The sequence below is a fragment of the Gallinula chloropus genome (assembly GCF_964237585.1).
Source record: "Gallinula chloropus genome assembly, chromosome: 1".
Classification (NCBI taxonomy): Eukaryota; Metazoa; Chordata; class Aves; order Gruiformes; family Rallidae; genus Gallinula; species Gallinula chloropus.
In genome coordinates this window covers 44873730-44888623 of record NC_140085.1, presented here as the reverse complement: position 1 = coordinate 44888623, position 14894 = coordinate 44873730, and the positions used below count along the sequence as shown (strand labels likewise).

Here is a 14894-nt window from a genome sequence, read left to right as displayed (position 1 = left end):
CTATAGCAAAGTTTGATGTTTGGGGTTTTTTTTAATTCTATTTATTTTATTTTATTTTAAACCTGGAGTATGAAATAAATCCAAACTATAGTTTCTTCTTTTTCCTGGTAGCATCTTTCCTTAGTTCTCTACAAGGCAGCTTGCTTGCTTTGCCATTTTCATCACTAGGAAATTACGCATATGAAAGTGACAATTTTGGGGTTGCCAACTGGCTCCTTGAGTTTTAAGTGTTCCAAAATGTCAGTTCCCATATTTTAAAATGGATTATAATTTATTATATGCCAATCTACATGAATTTATTTTGAAGAGCTGTCCACCTGCCACAGTTGCTCATTGACTTAGCCTTAGAGCAGATACAATCTACATTCAAAGTAGATACATGAAGACCGAATCAATAATAAACTTCTTATACAAGATGATTTTTTCTAAAAATTATAAAAGTGCAAAATTTTTTCTCTAATTTGTGGTGCAAATCTATATGGATTGGTCTAAGGTAAGCAAATCATAATGCATTTGACCAAAGAGGTTTTGAATTTTCTAGGTATTTAAAAGGAGTATTAAAATTATTTGAAGTCTGGGCTACATGTCTGGTAGAAAATCTCTGGAAATCTTATAATAAAGGTGTATTTTTTATTAAATAAAATTGGAAATAAGTTTGAAATTCACCTTTGTACAGAGTTCTCATCTGCAGCCCAATAAATATGATGGTTTTTTAAAAAAACAAATTTATTTATTGACATGTCAATATCAGCTTTTGGGACATATTTTGGTTTGTGTCTTTAGCTCCTGGTAGTTGTGGTAACATTTGTCCAGCCATTGGGAGACTACTGCCAAACTTGTTTCACTTTATCTCTCAGAATACTGGGTGTGGTAAAGATCTGGCAAACCTTTGAAGCCACTCAGTAACAAAGTAACTGGGACTTAAATGTCAACGAATAAGCAGTTAATAGGTGATGATATACTGCTTGTAGGCAGAATTCATTTTTAAGAAGAGAAAATAAGGATACAGTGTTAGAAAATGTGCAAAAGTGACCTCAGCTGGACCCATGCGTTAAGGAGGAGGAATCACTGTCAATCAATATTATGCACCTTCTTCTGCTGAAGGTCTTTGAATGCTGACAATTCAGCATAAACTCCCCTTCCATCTATTTTTCTTGTGGAGTGCTGGATCTGTTGTCCTTAGGAACTAGAGGAGCACAAACAAGAGTGTGTATCTCTGGAGAAAAGGGATTGATACTCAGAAGTTCATGTATAACACATTCAGCAGTAAAACAGATTTTCTTGTAATAATTAAAAAAATTAAACAGTGAAAGTTAATATAACTAGATTAATAAAAATATTTGCTATAATTTTGATTAGGTTGTTAAGATTTTAATTAGACTAACAATAAAATCTTTGCTTGGCATTTTGCCCATAAGATCTTAAGTGTAACACACCACAACACAAAAATCCTACTTCTATTTTATGTTGAAGATTGAACTAATATATAACATAGGAACTACTTTCAAATCATCTCTGTCCCCATTTTTTCTATACAGCACAGACGTTTTCCAATATGGTTGTTTAATATTAACTCCCCACCCTCCCCAGCATAGTTGGGGATTTCTTAGCTTAGATTAACAAATTGTGAGCGCCTACCTTCTACATGAGCTTCTGGAGTTCAATATTCATATATGTCAGGACTGACATGCACATTACACCAGACATAGTAGATATTGGTCTTGGTCAGCAGTTGACTACTTGGCTCTATTTATAGTAAGATTGATGAGATGCCTGGTTACATGGCCCTATAAAAAACATAACACCGCAATAAGTTGTGTGCTGTGGTATATGTAAACTATGTGATAGTGTGATATTTGGCCTAATTTATAAGAAGAAAAAAGAATCAAGTTAGCATTTTCCATGAGACCTGTGTCCTGCAGATGGACCACAGTAAAGAAGCAGACTTTAGTTTATTGCTGCTCTTAATAGAGCATTTTAATAAGTGTTGCAGATGAAGTAAGGCTGAATGTTTTTTCCTTTCCAATAGGTTGCTCATTGCCAATGAGCAGAATGTTTGATATTACAACACTCATTTTAGTGTAATGATCTCCATCTTTTGCCACAAACCACAAAGGAACCATGTCTAGTTAGGAAATGAGATGAAGAAATACACAGAATTGGACAGCCATTACTGGTCCAAGAGGAAGTTGCTCCCAAATGACAGGACAGATTAGCAAAGCTTGATGAAGTGAATGTCTTCAAATTCCTATTAGCTGAGTTTCGGGAATTGTCTTTATGTGGGATATAGCTGTCCTACTGTGCCTCTGTGATAAAATCAGGTATTGAGAAGTCACTGGAAAATGTTTGGGTGGACTAGGGTTAATTTTAGTCATCTGGTGAAAAAAAACTTTGGAGGGAAAACTACACAATGAGAACTTTGCAATGTGTGGTTGTAGAATATAGCATTTCCAATGGCCAGTTGACAGCTCTGAATTATCTTTGTCAACTTACCTTAAAATAATAAATACAGTGATAAAAAAGACCTAGTAAAGCCATTTGTTTCCTTACATAAAATAATTTCTGTGTAGAAAGGGAATACTGATAAATATTTCAGGAAAGGTCAAAATTAGACTTAAGTGGAAAATCTCAACAGTGAAATTGTTGCCATAATTCGATTCTGAAATGCAGGTTTATACATGTTCTACTGAGGCTACAAGCTCCACACATCCAAGCTTTATCAAAAGTTCATACTTGTTAAAGCTGGCACACATTTAATTTCAAATCAGTGAATAGATCTTATCCTTCTCTTAAAATTTTCTGAAAGCAACTGAAATCTACAGATAAAAATAAAGAGGATTTGTTTTCCTGGTTTTCTCTGCAATGTACAGAAATATAGCCTACATTTACTTAAGATGATAACTTGATGATTTTTTTTTACTTTTTCTCTCACAGCCTATTTTTATTGGTAGTTTGGTAAGGGATTTTTAAAAAAGATTAATATATATTATATATATTGTACATGTTATATAAACAGTAGTTTCCCCTATTTTCTAACTGAACAAATGTGTGAGGAAGACTTATTCCATGAAGTTTGTCTTATACCTGGCAAACAATCTTGTTATATGAGCAAAATAACAATGACTGACTTGTGCCTTTAAGATTTTTCTTCAAGAAAAGATTAATTTTCTTCCCACAGGTCCAGACAGAAAAGTGTATTGTACACTGCAAGCAATAAAAATCTGTACTTGTAAGCTTATGAGGATGGAGGTTCTGCAAAGAAGCAAGAATTCCTTCCTTAGCTATTGGCACATTGCCAGCATTGTTACCTCCCTGTTTTTATTCTCCGGGTTTCAAACGTATTTATCTGCAGCCAGCCTCTTCCATGTTGATTTTTGGTGTGGAATGCATTTCATGGTATTTCTTTCTGATTTGTTAACACAACTGTGAAACTCTAAGTGCTGTTATCCAGTCAACCCTTTAGCAAGCAGCAACATACGCAAAAGCACTGGTAGTGTTAAGGTATGTGCATGACTTTAAAAGAGGAAAGGGACTGTTTTTTCTAAGCTGTCTAGATTCTGCAGCAGAGGAAGGATGGCTATGAATGCTTTCAGTGTTTTACAGAAAGTAAAATACCTCCTGCTCTCTCCAACACAAATACAGGGAGCCATTTTATTGTATTTCCCCATCAGAGGGATGCATGTGGATAGATTGGTATTTATTTTTATGTTACAATATATCTCATTTATCTTCTGGCTATAAATTATCTGGTAAAGGCTTTCAACAGCTGGTAGTGAAGGTAAGAGTGGAGGGAGGGAAGGGGAGCCAAAAATGCCATGGGAAATGGAGACTGCTGTGGTTCTGGACTTAAAAGATAACATTGACTAAAGGAGCTGAGAAGGTTCACATAAGAGACATAAAGTATTTGGTAACAAGGATAAGGGAAATGTTAAGTCCTCATTAAATCTTCTGCCCTGTTTGTGAGTGGGGATCTAGATCGTGTATGTGAGATAGTCTATTGTGAAGGATCCTTTGTCAGTGGTGGAACTGGAGTGCAGTACGTAAGAAGTATCCCTGTATCAAGTCTGGTGTGGGGTTGAGGTAGGCTATGGAGACAGGAAGGACATAACTTTTTCCCCCACAGTATATTTTTTTCTACTATGGTTTTTAGTTTTCTGTCTTATATCTTCTGACTGTCAAGAACAAGGAGACTAGGTATAGCAGTCTTTGTTACATCTGTGAAAGGACAAAAAGTTTGTAGTTCAGAAAGGATTTTAATGTGAGGAGTGCTGAAATTCATTTCTGTGTAACCATGAATTGTTGTGAGAAAGGGACCTTTATACTTCTGTAACATGGAGTGGCCTACCACTGTGAGACACAAGAAAAAATATTCAGACTTCATATCTTATGAAACCGAACTACTTTTGTAGCTTCTTGATTTTTAGAGCAGCTAATTCTGTAAAAAGTTACATGTAGTAGTGTTCCCAGAATAATAAAAGTACCCAAAATGCACAGCCATAAAACATCATTGTCTGGCTACCAAAGATAAAACAAGAATCAGGCAGAAGTCAAACCAAGAGTGTGGCATTCTGTTTGCTGTGCCTGTGCTTCATAAGGCTGCAAGAAGGGGGATTCTGAAGATGGGAAGGATTAGATATTCCTGTCCTATAAACAGGTTCTCAGTCTGCAATGTGAAGCTATCTGTGATTTTGATTTTTAAAACATAGGCTATTGTGTTGGTCCTTGTAATTAAATCCAAAGAAAATGCATTGCATGTAATGATAGAGCTCATCCATAATAGTTGCATTAAGTGTATTTAAATCCATGAGCTCTTACTATTTCAGTGAATGAATGATCAGATACAAAGTTGATTCACTTATGAATCTTACTTGAATGTAAACCTTCAGACAGATATCGTTTTTCTTTAGCATTTGTAAGACCTCGGCACTGTAGGACTTCTTATTGTGAAAAAGGCCACTGAGATCTACCATAATGCATATATTTGTTGCTAATATGCCTAGTACGATTACATGAATGTATTTTACCCTATAGCATCCAGAGGGTCTATATCCTTTTTTGTTGCCTGACTCTTATACTGTACCATGAGAGGATGAGCCTTTCAGCTTGCGTACTTGATAAGGACTTAAAAATATATATATTTAAATGCCATTGTCACAGATTCCACGGGTGAGGCTCAGCTAGCCACTTAAGTCCATGAGCTGGATTTTAAAAAATGGCAAGGGTTCAGAAAAGGATTTTTTATGTTTAATGGAATTTTCATATGCACTACAGTTTGTTAAAGGTATTACTTGCATTGATTTCAGTTTTGCAAATCCCATTAGGAAATACATACATCTCTGGGAAGCAAAATACTTTTGCTTCTGGACACCACTTAATGCAACATTTAACCTTAAAAGCCACTGGCAGTTTAATTTGAGGTCAGCCAGTTTGTGTCGGTTCTGTTGGCATGTGAACATGCATCTGCACAGAGGTCCTTCTACAGCAGTCTGAAAACAGTTGCTTATTAATGTTACCATGTGAGAATTTTAGTAGAAGTGCTCATAAAAAATTCAGGTCAAGCTCTGTTTTCAGGCATACCACCACCGTTTTGGAAATTGAAAGGAACAGAATTATTTCACTGGTGTGAGAAAAAACCTGTATTGTGTATATTTCCTAATGTATTGTCTCGATGTATTATTGAAATGAGGGAAAGTGTTGCTTCCATAACTTTCCTCAGCACAATGGGAAGACAGTCCTGATTATCTTTTTGTCCTTGCTGCTGCCCCTGAAAGCAGGTTCAGTTCATTACAAATTTTGAAGTACCGTCAGTCTTTTCTTAAGGAGTAGATTGGGCTATCCCTCATTTCATGGCACTTTTCTGTGTAATTATACAGGTGGTTCAGAGCAGCAGTCCACGCTTCCAAGATACATTTGTCACATTTCTCACCTAACATTGCTTTAAATGAGAGCACAGTTTATTTTTGAACTCTACGGAGAAAGTATCTGATGGGAAAACTTTGTAAGCTGAAAGACATTAAATAATGTTCGACTCTAGTAGTGACTGCACGCCAGTGCATTATATCTCTACTTTTCTGCCAAGGCCCAAGTTACCCAAGGGCACTTAATAAAATCAGATGATCTGAAGCTGACATTGCAGACAGACTTACTACCTTATCTCCAGGTTAATGTGATAGTATTGGCTAGCGCTTAAAATCATGCCTGACAACATCTGCGAGTCCTCTGCCAAGGCAACAAACTGACTTTACCTCAGTATCTTTTCCAGTATAACAACCGAGAGATTTCCTGCTCAGTTTAGCAAAGCACACAGAGTTGTAAAGTCAAATTGTTGTCCCATAAAATGTCGAATACAATATAATATCCTAAGAAAAAAATAAACGTTGAGCAGAACTACAATTAGTATTTCTAATATGCTGTGTGAATACTTCTCCAAATAGAAGGTTCTCTCTGCTGTTCTTCTGAAGCGATAATTGTAATTTTCTTTTATGGGACTATGAAAGACCAGAGTTGCTTTCTTTTTGTAGGTGGTAACAAACAATAGAGAGACTCACTTGGAAATGTCAGCTTTTTCCTTTCTTTCTATAGGGGACTGGGGTCCTCTGTGATCTGATTTTCTGGTTCCCCGATTTCTTAGTTAGGACTGTGACTTACTAATAGATTTATTGTGTGCCAACAGAGCATTGTGACTAGAATTTGGCAGTAAGGTTGAAATGTTAGAAATGAACAAGCAAAACTCCAACAAACTGAAGAATGTTTGAGTTTCACTAAGGAGAAACTATATTTTTTTTCCAAAGCTTGAAACTCAAAAAGTATATCAAAGATTTCATTAGAGTCTGCATTATGTCTTCTGCTGATTGAACCATGCTTCACACACTACTGAACCACCACATAGTGTTGCAGAGACTGCTCTGTATTGAAGTTGATAGAAGGCTATCCCTATTCTCACTCTTCTTTTCTTGAACCGACATATACATTTATTTACTGAAATTGTGGTTGCTACAACATCTCAATTACTTTTATGACAAAAAGAAATTTCATAAACATTATCTTGTTTCTACTACCTATTATTAAGTAAAAACAACGTGACATACTTGACAATAATTAAAGGCAACCGAAGTGAAGGGTTTTTCTGATGTATGTACAGAAAATTAAAAGAGTTATGGGTTCCCTTTCCAGCTAGTATTTTTAAGTTTAATTATTTTCTTTCTTATAATAAATTGATCTAACAATGATTTTTATGTTGTTGTTTCTTTTCTTCTCCAGATGTACATCCAGACAACAACACTTACTGTCTCCATGAGTTTAAGTGCTTCTGTGTCTCTAGGCATGCTCTACATGCCCAAGGTTTATATTATCATTTTTCATCCAGAGCAGAATGTTCAAAAACGGAAGCGGAGCTTCAAGGCTGTAGTGACAGCTGCCACAATGCAAAGCAAACTGACCCAAAAAGGAAATGACAGACCAAATGGCGAGGTCAAAACTGAACTGTGTGAAAGTCTTGAAACCAACAGTAAGTCATCTGTAGACTTTCCCATGGTCAAGAGTGGCAGCACTTCCTAATAGATGTACGTTCACAAGAATGCACTTTCTTTTATCAATGAACTCTATTCTTTTCATTGCTTGTTCTGCATGAATCCAGAGGTGTGTCAGAATTCATGTGCTGCTGAATGCAGGAATGCCTAGAGTTGTTTCAAACAAATTGTTTTTCACAGGAGGCTAGTAAAACAGAAATAATAAAAAAAAAATAGCACAAGCAGATTTTGGAAAGACACATCTTTTTAAAATGATCTGCTTTACCTAGTGCTAATTTGATGTGTTGTGCATTGCTGTGCCAGTTGTGGTATGTCCTGACAGTTCATGAGGTGTATTTATGGTCATAATTGTATATTCCAAACTCAAAAGCTATTGAAAAAATATAAGGAAAATCATTAACATTGTTTTTATTTTGCAGTTAGATATGGAAGTGAAAATAATGCTTTTTACCTTTCCATCTTAATATTTGTTGATTAGTTCATTTATCACAACTCATGAGTACTCATGCTTCCCAGAATAATGCTTTCCATCCAGGTTTCTGTTGTTTTTTACTCATCTTGGTACAAAATGGTGATAATTCATATACAGCCTAATCATTACATGTTTTGATATGTCATGGGCTAGTAATAGGAAAACATTATTTCCCATGTCAGAGAAGTTCTTGAATCTTGCCACATCTCTAAACTGCTGTAGTGTAGAAGAGAACAGAGGTTATAGTTTCCATTCCACCACATGACATATAGTCTTATGAACTGGACTTCACAACAATAATAATCAAATATAAGTAGAGCCAGTAACTTTACCCACACAGCTTAGTATTAAAGAAGAACTGGTTTCCATTGAGAAGTTAGAGGTCACATGGAATGGATAACAGCTGTTACAGTTAAGGACAAAATTTTCAGGATTTTTACGGCAAATTAGATTTTTTTTGAGTTTTTATTACTTTGCGATGATGTTGACAGGATATTGAATAGTACTATTTTGCTTGGGAACATTCAGAAAAGTCAGTACTAAGTTTGCAGAAAAATGTTATACTTATTTCAGAAAAATGCAGCCCCCCCACTGAATTCAATCAGAGTTTGCCAGACTGAAGGCTGTATAAAAATTGTCCATACCATACTGTAGCTGTTGATGCATGGAGGATACCGAGTGCAAACCAATTCACTTGAAAAACTCATGACCCTTCAAACTGTGTAAATCTGCTAGACTGTCCTATCAGTTTATACAGCTTCAGATTATGACATATAACAAAGGACAAAAGGAGAAAGTCAATGAAATGTCTTGTGGATCAAATCATAGCACAGAAACACGAAGGCCTAGATAATTTCTTTAAATCTCGAGAATTCACCAAAAGAAAATTCAGAAGGGGGAAAAAAAGAAGAAAAAAACCCCTGGATTTCACTGAGTTTGCAAAATTGTAAACTTCTGAAGGAAAGGTCAGAGAAGGGATTCCACAGCAGGGTAAGAAAGAGTGTTAATATGAAAGTCTTGGGTATCTGATGCTTATCTACAGAACCTAATTAAGAAATGCTGTGTTTGGTATTACTTAAACTATGATTATGCATAATTCATGGGAACAGCTGCTATTGGAAGCAAGTCTGCTTCCCTGGTAGTACAAAGTATGCAGGGTAATGCTTATTTACTGTGCTTTAAACATGGTTTTATAAGTAGCACATCTATACAATTCTGAGCTCACTAGGAGTATACCCTGACTAAGCTTTGATGACCAAGCTTAAAGGTACATAGGGAAAAATTCAGTCAAGTCATTTGCACTCCAGAGAGCTGTTCCTATATAATTGAGCTCTTGGCCTCAAGACGAGCTTCTTTTTTCCCAAAATTGTTCAGTATCCTTTGGATTTGTTTAGCTTTCCTCTTTTCTGTCAAAATATTTATTATTAAAACTTCTGAAGGTTCCTGTGAATTACCAGTATACATGGTTCCTTTACATTAGGTCAATAGTAGTAGCCTATCAACATTGCAAAATTTCTTCTTGCACTAACTCTATGTGAGGGAGATCTTTCTTTTCAGTGACACAATGTGAAGCTGATCAGAAAAATTGGGTAATTCCTAGTGTGGTGATTTGGCCCTGGGTAAAGGCCAAATGCCCACCAAAGCCACTCGCTTACTTCCCTTTTTAGCTGAAAAAGGGAGAAAATATATATATTGTGAGGCATGAAGATACAGACAGAGGGATCACTCTCCAATTAGTGTAATGGAAAAAACAGACTCAACACAAAATAAAGGAAAAGTAATTTATTATACTACAGCTACACACCCAGTGTACCAGAGTCAGGTAATGAGAAGTGCAGCCAGGTCTCAAAGCACCTTCCCCCCCACCCCTCCCTTCTCAGCAGACTTAACTTCATTCACGATTTTACTCCCTTCATCCCGCACAACATGGCATGGGGAGAGGCAGGGAATGGGGTGTGGGGTTCCAGCCAGTTCCTTACAAGCTGCTTTTCTCCTCCATATCTTAACACTTCTACTTCCCCTCCACCCCTCCTTTCTTCACAGACATCACTTGAGTCATAAATTCGCTCCTTTCTTCCCCCTCCCATCACAGTGTGGGGAGGGGCAGGGAATGGAGAATGGCATTTTTCAGTCTGTTCCTCCTGAGTTGTTTTCCTTCTTATCTGGGGGGGGCATTCCCCACACACACCCTTCCCCTGTGGCACCATGGGGTCCCACCAACAGGAGAGAGTCCTCCACGATTTTCTCCAGCATGAGTCTTCTCTATTGGGGATTCATCTCCTCACCATGTGCCTCAGCACAGCTCCCTTCCATGGGGTGCTGACCTTTGGGCTCAGACTGCTCCTGCCTGGTCCCCCACAGAGTCACAATCCCCCAGCAAACCTGCTGTGGCATGGATCAATCTCTTCACAGGCCATAGATGGTCTTTGCTCCCTGTCCTCATCCATGGGCTGCGAGGAGACACCTGTTCCACCATGGTCTTCTCCATGGGCTGCAGGGGAATCTCTCTCTCCGGCACCCAGAGTGCCTCATTTTTCCCCCGACTCCTTCAGGCCTGGCCTAGGTGTCTGCACAGCTTGTTACATCTTCTCACTCCCTTCTCCAGTGGCAAAATGCATCTGCCTGCATTTTATTTTTTTCTCCTATATGTGATTCACAGAGGTGCTCTGACCATCGCCGATTGGCTTGGCCCTGGTCAGCAGCAACTCTGGCCTTGAAGCAGCCAGTGTTTACTTTCTGGGGCCTGCAGAGAACTACTAGGTACTGCTGCTATCTCAGCGGTACAGCTACGCAAAACTGCAACACCTAGTATACCAGAAGCAGGTAGTAAATGCTTCCCACCATATTCCAAGCAGAAATCACAAAATCACGGAATGATTTTGGTTGGAAGCCCATCTAGTTCCAACTCCTCCTGCCACAGGCAGGGACATCCTCCACTACACCAGGCTGCCCAAAACCCTATCCAACACTGCTAGGAAGGGGGCAGCCACAGCTTCTCTGGGCAACCTGTGCCAGGGCCTCACCACCCTCACAGCAAAGATTTTTTTCCTAACATCCAGTAAAGATTTTTTTCCTAACATCCAGTCTAAATCTACACCCTATTAGTTTAAAGCCACTACCCCTTGTCCTGTTGCTACATTCCCATATAAACAGTCCCTGACCAGCGTTCCTGTAGGCTGTCTAGGTATTGGAAGGTTTCAGTAAGGTCTTCCTGGAGCCTTCTCCTCTCCAGGTTGAACAAATCCAACTCCTTCAGCCTGTCTTCCCAGGAGAAGTGCTCCATCCCTCTGATAGTCTTTGTGGTCCTCCTCTGGACTTGCTCCATAGTGAGTAGTATACAGGTAGCGATAAAAATGCTCATAACTAGACAAGAAATAAGATAAAATGGTCATGTAATTCCTTTTGCTTCCCGTCCAAAGACAGCTCTTCTCTGTCTTGTTTGTCCTGTTCCATGCATCAGATATCAGACTTTATTCCATGTTGTCCTCCACATGAATAGTCATGTTGTTTTGAGGAAATATATTCAATGGAAAATAAATTGCATCTGAGGAACAGGGTGAAAACATATCCAGATGTAATTACAGAAGGCATAAAAATGACAAGTACTTTCAACGCATATAGGTCAGATCACAATAATAATTCTAAATTGCTTTAGATCCTGTTTTATTTTATTCCCTTTGTCTCATTCCAACAGCAATGTAGCAACTGGAGCTAGAAAAAAAGTGTTAATTCTCAGAAATATTTTGAGCCAAGTCTGTTACTTTTCCTGTCCGTCTCTGCTTGCCAAATATGGTTCATATTATTACTATGAAATGCTAACAGTCCTAAAGAGCAGGACACCAGCTGCTGAAGCTTTCAGATCCCCAAACAGGAACTATGGGCTTATAACTATGAACTATAAAGACACTTGCAATATTTATCAAGTGAAAACCCATTGTTTGGAGATGAGATTAGATTTAATACATTTCAGATGACTATCTACACTAGCTTCCTGTGTTATCATCTTTTCAAAGTAACAACACTCGGGACTCAATAGGCTGATTTTTGTTTCTTGATTAGTCCTAGATTAATTCTGCCAAAACTATTTAAGTCTCAGATATACAAAAAAGTCACAGCAAATTAACAAGTTACTTTAAATCAGCTGAGGGGTAGGAACTTCTTATTTTTGTATTCTGAGCTTCTTGCAAATGTCCTCACATAATTCAACTTACTGACTTGTGATAAATCCTATTTTGTTACATTGCTGTGGGCTAAAAACATACACATAAAAAGTTATCATAGAACTCGTCTGATAAAGTGTAATATGGTAAGGTAGCCTAACCTGGTCACGTATTTGAGCCTATTTTCAGGGCAAGGGGAAAAAAAAAAACAACCAACCAAGCTATGCTCCCTACATCCTTTTGTTCCCAAGTGTGCAGAGTTTGCAGATGTGCATTTATTTGTTATTTCTTAGCTGGGAACAAAATCCTTTTATACTCTAAGGAACTCAGTGCCATTTCAGCAGTCCTGCATTATTTTCAGAAGAACTTAACAGGCCAAAGGAAAAATAGAATCCTCTCAGAAATCCATCTGTGAGAGCATGGGAGAGTTCAGATGGGAGCAGTACATCCCATCTGAATGATCTAAAAGATGTAAATGAGGCTATATTTGTTTCAAGTGTCCCAATACATACAAATAAAGCTTTTTCATTTTGGTGCTCAAATATGGCGGTTGTTATGTGGAAGACTTGCTTAATGTGCCAAAAGTAGTCCTTTCATGAATTAGGTCTTCCAGACATAAATTACTGGACCTACCTGTAAAAGTGGAAGTAAGAAATATTACATTTTATAGCTTCCTTTTGATTAGTCATTCTTACATATGTATTCTTAGGAACAACATCATCATCAGGTTCTGTTGTGTCTTACAAATTGGCTAATGCAACATTAGAATCAAGTTGCTCAAACCTCAAACCAAGAAAAGGTAAAATGCAAACTTAATTATTTATACTACCTAGCAATATTTTGCCGCAATTTTAGTGATCACTGATTTAATTTAATCTTTCATGCAGGAGAGATAAACTCAATTTTTGGTTTCTGTTCTTCCCAAAGCATCAGATTGTTGGCCTGGATTTAGGAGTTAGTATGAAGAATCCTTTTCATATCTCTTACAGCTGTTCCCACTGGATTCTATAGAGAAAAAGGAAGGAAGGATGGATGGATGGATGGATGGATGGATGGAAGGAAGGGAGGGAAATAGAATAATAGAATTAAAATTTTTAATCTATAGACCAGACAACTTTTGTGCCATCAAGTTATTTTCATCCTGCAAGCTGCAGTCTTCACCATCATAAGCAGACCATTTCTGTAACAGATGGAATATAAAACATATTTGGGAAGCCAAATTCCTCTTTATGCAGTGTGACCTTATTATAGGGATAAAAAAGAGACTCAGCTCCCCAGCAGTCTGGTTTGCCATGTCCCCAACTAGTTTAAAATTAACGACCTGCCTATGAGACCTGATGTCACCACTTCCCACCGCTACATTACCTCAACAGTGGAGACTTGGGTTGTACTTTTTAAAACAAAGGAATAAGATACAAAGGCTAGAAGCTAACATAAACTTCCACATAAAAATCACAGTAGCTCACTTTTACAATAATAAAGGTGCCTCGTTCTGAACAAGGGGTATCAGCTTTGCTCAAACGAGGAAATGATCAGCTGACTATCAACATAACAAGATCATAATAGTGTGGCAGCTCTGCAGTACAGGCCAGGATCTTGTGAGAATTGTGTGTGAAGGCTCCCCAGAGCGTTTGTGCTATAAGCACCAGCTACTCAAGTTTGCTAACTTGAAGAGATGTTTCACATGTTAGGGTTTGCTTCTTTCAAGGAACATAAGCCTCATTCTAGATGGACAACCCACCACTAGCTGCAAATTTTTTTTTAACCAGTAGAAGAGAGAGAAAAATCCAAGCTTTAACTTAAAAAAAAAAAATCTATATAGAAATCAGTCAAAATAATACCAGACTATAAATAGTATGTTGAAATTCTATTACAGGTATGCCAAAACTGCTCATCATTTTTCCTCTCTATTCACCTCTATTTCTCCAAGTCATAAACAAAATAAATTATGATAAAGAACACAGAACTTGATATTCAACTTACTCACCACCTGTATACATGCTTAAAATTTCTTACTTTAATCCATGAACATGATCCATGTTATTTGGAAAGATAGTTGGACACCATCTGAATTCAGATGTTTTGGTTTTGGCAGGGTTTTTTTTTCTCCTCTCTTGATTCTAAAAATCCTGAACTTTGTTTTTTGTTGTTGTTTGTTTTTGGTTTTTTTGATTTACAGCCTCGTCTACCAAGACAACTTATGTCAGTTACAGCAATCAGGCAAACTGAACAGAGACGAAATTCACTGGAAGACCTGCAGGATGGGATCTTGCAAACAATGACTTTACCACCACCAGAACTCAGTCTTGGAAATATCAGTAGACTACACTGAAATAAATAGTCAGTCACCTAAATGACAAGGATTAATCAAGAGGCAAAAAGCAAAAAAAAGACAGGGGAAGGAAAAGTCCAGTTCTATAACATAGAGACAGAATTCGAGTCTTCTGAACTGTTCACTCACAAAAGGAAGCAAATCACAAAAGGAAAACAAATGTTAGCTTGTGAAAAAAAATGCTGTTGAAATAAATCATGTCTGATGTTATATTTGTAAGTACTTTTTTGTGATTGTGACAATTTCCTTTCCTGTCCTACATTGTTCAACTCGTAAAAGAAGATGAGTTTGTTTCTTGTGACGGCTGACTGAATTAAGTCCTGGGTTATGCTAAAATAAATGCAATGGTCAACGCATGCTAATTTTTATACAAGATAATTTATTTCTAATAATAAAGGAAT

General features: G+C 37.4%; 1 protein-coding gene across 1 annotated transcript in view; it reads left to right on the top strand.

Annotated features, from left to right (window-relative positions):
• The window catches only part of GRM8 (glutamate metabotropic receptor 8), a gene marked incomplete at both ends in the record, with an annotated part of 341814 nt that extends 327424 nt beyond the window's left edge, over nucleotides 1-14390 (top strand). Inside the window, 2 exons of the mRNA XM_084279529.1 lie at nucleotides 7261-7507; nucleotides 14341-14390. Of these exons, the coding sequence (XP_084135655.1) occupies nucleotides 7261-7507; nucleotides 14341-14390 (297 nt within the window). The remainder of the gene's footprint in view (nucleotides 1-7260; nucleotides 7508-14340) is intronic.
• Nucleotides 14391-14894: the final 504 nt, after the last annotated feature.